This window comes from Buceros rhinoceros, unplaced genomic scaffold (assembly GCF_000710305.1).
Source record: "Buceros rhinoceros silvestris isolate BGI_N320 unplaced genomic scaffold, ASM71030v1 scaffold31638, whole genome shotgun sequence".
Taxonomy (NCBI): Eukaryota; Metazoa; Chordata; class Aves; order Bucerotiformes; family Bucerotidae; genus Buceros; species Buceros rhinoceros.
The window spans coordinates 3,917-13,610 of record NW_010427936.1 but is presented as its reverse complement, the minus strand read 5'-3'; the positions used below and the strand labels follow the sequence as shown (position 1 = coordinate 13,610).

General features: G+C 48.7%; 1 protein-coding gene across 1 annotated transcript in view; it reads right to left on the bottom strand.

The window, feature by feature from the left end:
- Positions 1-9,694, bottom strand: part of PRDM16 (PR domain containing 16) — a 35,996-nt gene that overhangs the window by 23,852 nt on the left and 2,450 nt on the right. The window contains exons 2-4 of the mRNA XM_010142108.1: positions 6,157-6,355; positions 1,986-2,133; positions 1,330-1,483 (exon numbers count right to left, since the gene is read on the bottom strand). Of these exons, the coding sequence (XP_010140410.1) occupies positions 1,330-1,483; positions 1,986-2,133; positions 6,157-6,355 (501 nt within the window). The remainder of the gene's footprint in view (positions 1-1,329; positions 1,484-1,985; positions 2,134-6,156; positions 6,356-9,694) is intronic.

Genomic DNA, 9,694 nt, shown 5'->3' with positions numbered 1-9,694 from the left:
ACCACCCCCCCCCCAACCCTTTTCTTCTATGGAAGAGAATCCTGCCCCACGGCTCTCCTGAAGCTGCTAATGGATTCCACATTCACGGACGAGACTCCAGCTGGCACGGCAGAACCAGGCAGGATCAGTCTGAGGTTGGTTCACGCACCGATTCAGACTGACACTCCCTAATTCTGATGAGGTGAGAGTGAGGAGATTATGAGCAGAAATCATTCAACTCGCTGCAGCAATACTACGGGACTCAAATCATCTCTTTCATGTGCCCGTCACCAAATGAAAGATTGCATCGAAACCAGCAATAAGAGTATTTTTTCTTCCTCCACTGACACCCATCTGATTATCTCAGAACACGTTAATGAAACGACTCTCCCAGGACACTCTGGCATACTGTTCCCATTACACCCGCCGGGGAAGAAAGGCCGAGGTGGGTTCAGTGGCTTCCCTACCCTAACATCAAAGCCCGGAATCAAACACAGACCCCGTCCCGTGCTTGAACTGCGCCTGCCGAGGAGTGTCAGAAGGAGTCCCTAAAGTTTCGCTGGCTTTGTTGTGACACAATCACTTTTCTGCCCAGTTATCAAAATCCAATAGCTGCTGTGTCAATTAAAAAAATATACAGCCCTGAGACTGACAAGAAACGAGATGAAGGGCTCTCCGGGGAAAACGCTCTTTTGCAAATATTCCACTGAAGAGAGCACTAAGGACACAGTTAACCTGCTCATTATTTGGCTTCCAAGCATTACCTACATGAAATAGGCAGTAAATAAATAAAGAAAAAACTCTTTCTAAAAAAAACCACCTTCTTCTCGTGCCTGTGACTATTCCAAATTCTTTACAACAGCTACGGGATTTGAGGCACCCCTGAAAAACATTTCGATCAGGCTGTGTCAGCTATTTATTTATGTCACCAACGTGAACATTCAAAAATTATTAAGGGAAGAAAGACGAGAGAAAGAAAAGATATGAGAAAATGGCATCGCTAGGACTGCTGAGAGACTCAGCTTTTAACTTGTCAAGAAAGTCAAAAACTGCCACAAATGTTTACTGAAAAAACAGGGAGCAAAAGAAAAGATATGAGAAAATGGCATCGCTAGGACTGCTGAGAGACTCAGCTTTTAACTTGTCAAGAAAGTCAAAAACTGCCACAAATGTTTACTGAAAAAAAAAAAAAAAAAAAAAGGAAAAAAAATTCAGCGGAATTTCATCTTGTGCTCTGACCTATAAAATTACAGCGGCTGCTCACAGAGGGACAGCGAGTACTGGGGGGCCCCGCAGGATACGTGCAATTATAGTGAAAGCCAGAGCCCGGTGATGGCCGTGACAACTTACATATGAAAGGTTTGACAGTGCTGTGAATGTGCTTGTGCTGTTTGAGGCCAGACGAGGTGGCAAAGGTTTTGCCGCAGTCCGGGCAGGCATGGGCCCGCGCCCCGACGTGCTGGGAGCGGATGTGCCGCTGCAGGTTGCTGGGGTCGGTAAACACCTGAAAGAGAAAACACCTTGAGGGAGGGGAAACAGGCTGCTGGGAGAAGAGCGGGTTTTTATGGGAAAAGCTGGATTGTTTTTCGGTTTTTTGCAGCTCCCAGCGTTAGGAGCGCAGGACATTCACCCCCCTGCAAGCAGATGATGCTCTGAGCAGGGCTGAGCCATGTCCTGCCGGGCTGCATGCTCCCCGAAGCACGCAGTGCTCCAGTTTAACAGCTGGGGCTTACCCACACCTGCCCCAAACAATGCTCGCCCGCCACCCCGCAGAGTCCCCAGCACCCGGGAGAAGGCCGAAGGCGAGCTGCTCGGGGCAAGGCTGAGCTCCACGTCCAAACTGAGAGGCCAGGGCCAGCTGAGCACACCTCTCTCCCCACGTCAGCATGCTCCACACTGCGGCCGGGCCACCGAACCGCACCAGCATGGGTCGTCACCCACCCTGGGCCCCTTCTCCAGGTCCCAGCACCCTCTCCCAGACAAAGCTGCCGTGTCCTGCACCGTACCTTCACACAGTTTTCACATTCAAACCGTTTCCCACTGTCGTGAGACATTTGGTGACGAATCAGGTTGGATTTCCAGTTGAAAGCCTTGGGACACTGGTCGCACTTGTACTCGCGCTCCTCGGTGTGGATTACCATGTGCTGCTCCAAGCTGGGAAAGAGAGACAGGCTGAGCTCGCATGGTGGGCAGCGACCCACGGCCCCGGCCAGCAGTGAACCCAGCCCGACGCCGAGCGCCCACCTGATCCAGGCACCAACACCACGGCACATACTGGGACTGACCTCCTGCCCTGTGTCAGGGAGGTTTGAAACCGAGAGAGGTGGCTAGAGATGGCGATAGAGAAACAGGCTGCGAGCCTGCGGGGTCTGGGGGGGTTTCCAGAACAAACTGCTGCCACAGAGCACAACTGCAGAAACCTTTGTGGAAAGGAGGTGAGCAGCACACCGACAGTGAGGGGTGCAGCGACACACAAACGCCTCTCCTTTTTTCAGCAGCTATTTCACAGGTAGAAGCTGCCCTATTCTGCCTCAAAGTGTCGCTGTGTTTTACGGTATTTCTTATTAAAAACCTGAGTCTATTTACAAGGGGGAAAAGGAAGGTAAAACCAGACCTGACCCTGCAGGTTCCTGAAGGAAAAAATGAGCACTTTGTGACCAGGACTTCTATGGCATCCCCACAGGGAAAGACAAGATATTAGCTGTTGCTGCCGAGACTATCACGTTGCCGTTTTCATGGGCACAAAGCCCACGGCTTCCCAGAACACAGCAACTTAACATTGGAAAGAAACATGATAAGGTGCAAACACATTTCACTTCTAAATGTCAGACATCTTTTATTACTTAACTCGGCAATTTCAGCTTCTGCCAACTGGCAGCCTCCCCCAGACCAGGAGGAGGATGGCAAACCGGAGTGGCTGCTGGAACGGGACCACGGCGGGGACAGTTTCTCAGAGAAAGGCAGCGGGTGCTCCGTTACCCCCACGCCACGGAACCGCCCCGGAGCGCCGGCAGGCAGCAGGGCCACTGAGCCAGCTGTGACAGGAGAGGGAAACCGCTGTCGGTGGCAGCGGGCAGGCACGGAGCCCGAGCAGCCATGCCGTGGAAGACCGAGTGCTGCAAAAGGTACTAAGCAGGCTGGAAATTCTGCACCTCTCAGGCCAGCCCTGAGAAAGAGAGGAAGAAAATGTGTGTCCTTTGCTGCCTTCAGGGTGGTTTGACGGGAGTTACAAATGCTCCTCCTCACCCTGAATTCGGAGGGAGGACAAACTTGTGTGAAATCTACTGCTGCTGAAATCCCCTACAGATCGATATGAAACCATTCCAATGGAACCTTAAAGCACAGCCAGATTTTTTATAAGAACTAAAACCAGTTAGACAGTACTGGGAAATCCTGCCCATCTTCACTAACAGCCACAGACTACCAATGCCTGGGCGCTGCCAGAGCCGGAGGAGTTTGCACACCTAGGAATTGGCTCAGCCTTGCCATGTCCTCAGGACTACGCTGCTCTCCCTCTCCTCAGATGCCCACCAGGACCTGCAGCCCCAGTAAGACCAGCACCCTGGCACCAACAGGCACCTGCCTGCACTGAGGTGGAGCAGAATGGGCCTGACACTGGGGTGCTTGGGGATCCCCAGTGTAAAGGCTAATTGCACCAGCAACTGACCTGCACCGGGCTCTTTGTGCCCAGAGGGCATCAGCTGGCACAGAAACAAGGTGTGGAAGGTGCTTCATCACCGGTGACTGCAACCTGCCCGGCAACTCTACCTACAGATTGAAGCAGCCACCAGCCTGCTACTGCCTTGAAGAACCTCCTCCTCCTGCCAGTCAGATAGTTAATATTCCTGAACATGCCCCTTATAAACCGTCAATCCACTCATTTTAAAGAAGCAATATTCATTTTGCTAAAGAAATGGTGTTCTTAACACGACAACATTCTTTAACACATACAAAGAAATATGTTCCCTTCATACACATACACAGAACCACGTTCCTGTTAACTGTGATTTATGAGTTTATTTAGAGCAAATATGGACAAACTAATATGCTGTTTAGAGGCAAGTACCTACTGGGATTAGCAAAACATTTATTTAGTCAGCTGCTAAATGCTCAATTTCAGTTCCCCAGTGGCACTCTTGATTTGATCTGTATTAACTTCTGAAAAATTGTAAGCCCATCTCGGTACGCTGTTGGGACACCGTCTGTGTTTTAGTGGCTTTCTCAGTGCATAAACTGTGACAGATTGATAGGTGAGGGATAGACATGGACATTCTCTGCCAGCTCCACCAGAGCCATCAGCGTGCAGCACACCGACTGATGATGTTACTGACCCTATCCTTCCCCTGCCAAGAAAATGAGCTTCCTATGACTTGGTTAAGACAACCCCAACCCAAACATTTGCAATCAACGGTCTAAAAGGCAACGTACCCAACAACCCAGGAGCCCCTGTCACAACTCCAGACATCGTCCAAGTGCACAGTCTGTGGCTGGTGACTTAGAGGATGTCCATCTGAGGTCACCTGGAAATACCCTGAAAAGGCCCCTCTGTCACCAAGGGGTGCTCAGAAACTGGAACTCCACGCTAGCACACACATGGACTTCCCTCTGCCTCAAGCTCCAAGTATGTGTGTTGAGCACACTGACGACCGGTAAATGTTCTGCCACGTTTCCTTCTTAATTACAAAGTCTTTGAATACCTAGAATTATCTTCACCAGGTGGCTCTGAACGTCTTACTCATGGGGATAAGTAATCACTAAAGGAAAAAAGGGATTTAGAATTTTTCTGCTTCTCTTCCCCCCTGTGAAATGGACCCAGTGTCACTCCAGACCCCAAGGGGGAGCAGGAAACACACTGAGGTTAAAAAGAGAGGACACGCACATTTCAAAAGGGTGTTTCCTAAATTAACATCAAAACCAGAGAGAAATGGAAACTAGAGAGGAGGAAGTTCCTAATGCAGCCAGAGAGACAGAAGAGTATTTAAAACTTTCAAAGGAAGTTCTCCTTTTCTTGTCAGGTAAAAAAATTAAGAGAATTGCAGCCTGCTGATATCTAACCAGAAGCAGCCACTGCAGAAACACAAGGTGAGCAATAAAGACGTCGACCTCTGCTGACAGGACCACTGCACAGGTATCACAGCCCTGCTCTCGGTCATACAGAGAAAGCAGGGGAATAGTCTTCACATGTCACCTTTCTCTACATATCTTAAAATAGATTTTTTCCTTCACTTACCTAGGTACAAGATCTGAGACTAAGTTCAAAATGACTAACGCTGGTGAACAACATCTTTTTAAACTTTTAACTGAAACAAAACAGTCCTTAACAGTGGCTTTAAGGTCAGCAGTTTTGCTCTGCTTATGTAGCACACGACAGGGAATGGCCAATTCTCACAATTTTATACAGATCTGCTGTGTGTGGTGTTGGTTCGCCTGAGAAGTCAACTGCAGTGAGTACTTGAGAACGTCAGCCTCTGGTAAACAGGTAAAACTCTAGTCCTTGTGCTGTGGAGAAGCCCTTGACAATACAGCCCAGGAGTTAAAGGCTTAAACCCCTCACCTTTAATTTAAACCTGCCTTCTGATATTTAACCATTTGAGGCTCAATTGGAAACGAATGAGAATTCTCAAGATCTCTGCTTTAAAGCTGCATTTGATTACTATCACATCAGGCTTGAAAGATGCACATTTTCAGTTAAACTTACAGCGCCTTTTAAAAAACTCCTTTTAAAAAGAAGTTTGATACTTCAATTAGTTATTATACTAATTGAATCATTATTACCAAGAAAAATAAGAGCTGAGGAATACCCTCTCTTCCTTCTTCCCTTTTCTCCTTTCCATCACAGGTCTATAAACCTCCCCTGAAAGAAGGCACAAGAAATTCGGGAAACAACCATTTAAACATTACATCGCCAGTGCTCTGTGGATGCTTCCACCAACAGGTAAGGAAAAGCATGACAGTCTACGAAATCAAAGGCGAAATAAAATGCTGTCCAACAGCCAATGACACTGAAGGATCCTAACGCTGACACTCCTTAACCTGTGGAGAAACAACAGGTACATCCCTGGAGCTGTCCTGAGCCACCCAGCTCCCACCTTGGTCCCACATTCCCCATCATGGGACAGCCCTGCGCAGGGGTACCGGAGAGGGACAGGCCAGGAGGGTCTGGCGATGTTCCAGTACCTGTATTTATTGGGGAACATCCTCTCGCAGTCTTTGCACTCATAGACCTGTCCATCTCCAAGACCTTCTTGCTTCATCTCGTCGTTCAGGGTCTCGTACAGGGAGCTGACAGCGTTGCAGGCGTACTTCTTGTGTCGCCGCAGGTCCAGCTTCGACTGGAAAAGCTCATCACAGTCCTCGCAGCGGAAGGTGTGCTCCTCTGCAACAGACAGAGAAGAGGATTTTGACTGGTGGATCAGGAAGTTCAAGCAAGTCTGATTATTTAACCCAGCGCTGGGCTTGTAAAGACAGCGTAATATTCTGCGGGGATCTATCAAACAAACAAAATCGCACAGAGGAAATTTGTGAGTGACAGGAGAGAGAAACCAAGGTAGGCTGTGCCAGCAGCCTGCTTTCGCTTTAAGCATTAAGAGGAAAAAATAAATCACATAACCAGGAGAGATCGGGTCGTCTTTGTGTCCCGGCCTCTGCCGAGACGTAGAGACCGACAAGCAATAGGGGATCCACGGAACACAGGGGCTATTCGGAGCATCGCCTTTGTTTGCAATGAGGGGTTTTGAAAATACAAATGAGCTTTTCCGCAAAAGGGGCTGCCAGGGGAAACAGGAACAAACCATGCTCTAGATAAAGACAGATGTGGGAAAAGCAAACCACCACAGCACAAACCTGGAGAAGCTCGTTTCTACGAAAATGTCTTTCTAATGTTACTCCTCAACACGTCCCACACAACTGCAGAGGCACAGTGCGCCATCAGACCCGGGGAGTTCAAACCCAGAGCACCATGGAAGGAAGAAAAGGGAGTCAAACGCTTTGTTGTTGCACTGTTTGGTGGTTTTTTGTTTTTTGTTTTTTTTTAAAAAAGATCTAATGCACATAATAAATTATTGTAGTCAAGGTCAAACAAATTAAAAAGAGGGCAGCTATTATTAAGTTTACAAGGCAGCATCCTGACCATCGTGCCAAGCCAAACAATCAGCTCAGAGCTGTAAATTTTCCAGAACAACTCTGCGAGGGAGTCGGAATCGCTCCGGGCTCCTCCGCCCAGCAGCCAGCCTGACGCAGCAGCTTTCCAGCCACTGCCGCATCTCCCTGCCCTCCTCTGCCCTCCTCCTCCGGACTCCAGAGCTCTGTTACGTAAGAAGCTTCATTCTCTTTTTCTGATAACTTTACTTTCAAAAGGAAAGCTCGCCGTAAAATGCCTTAGCTCAGAGGGAAGAGTGGAAATATTCAGATATGCAGCCAAAAGCTGCTGTTGTGATGGAGCTGGTCCATCCCCCAGCTCTGCTGCTCTTGGGAAAGGGGACGGCGGGGCAAGATGCAGGCAGCATTTGCGTCTTTGTGGCTGCTTCTTTACCTGCAGCCTTCAAAATCTGCAGCCTTTCAGCAAACCCTGGGTTGACAGTACCCCACGCACTTGTTTGCCCCAAGTTTTGCACAACTACAAGCACTTAGGCTGAGTTTTGTTAAAAGTGTGACACGAGTACAAGCACAGGCAGTGTCACACCCAGCGACCGCCGCTTTCCCACCTGCGCTCGGGCAATAATCTCCTTTCTCCGTTTCTCTCAATACAGCCTATTTAAACCCAGGCTGTGGTTTTCAACCCGTGCCCCCGCACGCCGAGAGTCTGTGACTTGCTTCTGTGGTGACTGAGTAAGACAAAGTCCCATAGCTGCCACAGCAAGTACGTAGGCAGAAGAAACCCAAAGCGGTCCACACCTACACGGAAAGTATCGACATGCCCACAAGCTGGAAAAAGTCAAACACAGCTAAAACCGAAAATATCACCAAGACACAATCAGTGAAGCCTCGCTCTTTATCCAGGCAGCAGGTCTACTGTACTACACCCTGCTTACACAAGGCATGACTCAAATCCAGAGATGCTACAGGATTTCCTGAACTGCAGAGGAGAGAGATGTAAAAAGAGATAAAATCTAGCGGGTTGACATCTTCCTTTGTGGGAGGAAAGAGGTTTTGACTGAAAAAGGAGACCTAAGGGAAGAAAACACCTCTGTGTTTCCCATTGCAACTAGTTCTGACAGATCGTACACTCTGGAACTGCCCTCCGCAGCCTCACATGAAGGGAAGCGGGCGCCGCTCTGCCCCGTAGAGAAATTCTGTTTACCAGCACTTCGTAGAACAGCACCAATATGCCTTTCATGCGGTTTATGTCTCTGGGGAGGGAAACCCTGAAATCAGGATATAAAAAACTCCTCACAGTATCGAGAGATTTCATAACCTGACACGAAAATAATCCAAACCACTTTTTATGAGGAAAAAAGAAAACTGTGGTATCATGCTACGTCTTCTTACTGCATTTGACTGGTCACGACAGCGTGAGGCGCCCAATGGTACCCAGCAAAGTTTAACATTTCACCTGCACACGTTTATGGACCCAAAACATTTTTAGCATGAAAGCAGCAGGTGGGGGCAGGCCTAAGGGCTGTGCTTAGGTGTGTTTTGGTACCTTTTCACTCCCCACACGTCCATAACTCGGGTGAGAAGAGACGAGCCTGACAGCATCAAGAGTCCCGAACGCAGACATGGCATGGGCTGGGGCAATAACCTCACCGTGCCATCTCTCCTCATTGTTAATGAATCCACGTTAGCTCTGAAACGAGCGTTTATCTGCTACAACGTCCAGTTTTCACCATCCCAGACGTCAAGCTGTTCTCAAAAGTGTCACTGGCACTAACAAACATGACCGTATTCTGTTCTGTTTTCGACTCCTAGAGATGTATGTGGACAGAAGTTATCTGAGCTGCAGAGTAACAGCATAAATCCCTCAGTGACTGCAGACAGTGTGGGACACAATGTGGCAAGGTGTTTGTCTGCCTCAGAATTCACCCCGCAAATCAAACGTTTCCCCGCAGTGATGGCTCAACATGAGAAGGCTTTTGTAGGAGCGAGTGAAATCCCTCCAGGCCAGGAGCCCCTGGTACCTTCACCAGGCACCTGCACCTCTGCGGGAGCTCCTACGAAGCTTAAACAGGGGAGGACCTGGCTGCTGGCAGAGTCGCTGATTGTATCATATCAACACCCAACACGCATTCCGCCGGCATTCCCGTTCCCGAACTTAGGAGATTACAGACCAGACTTCCACACTGCTGCAGGAAAAGGAGCTGCCTGGAGACCGAGGGCCAGTCCCTCACCCTGCAAAACCAACAGCACAGTACCAGAGGAGGCTCGGGACTGCACTAGGACCTGGTATCTATTTTCTGTCTTTACAGCAGACACCCGGGTTGTAGACTTCAGGTTCATTAACGCGTTTTTTTTTCCTTCTTTAAGCACCAAAAATAAAAACTCTGCCCTTCCAAACAAGTTCTCATTAAAGTTGTCTTCTTGCTTCAAGCACCACAAATGAAAATACTGCCCTTCAGAAAGGTGACTGCGTCAGTCTCTTACAGGGAGAAGGGGAGAAAAAGAAAAGAAAAACCCAGTTACAAAAAAATTGCTGCCTGTTCTCCGTGTCTTGTTTGTCAAACCTATGGTTCTATGTGCCTATCTCAAGTTCCATCAGTAACACTCAGGACAAAGCAGG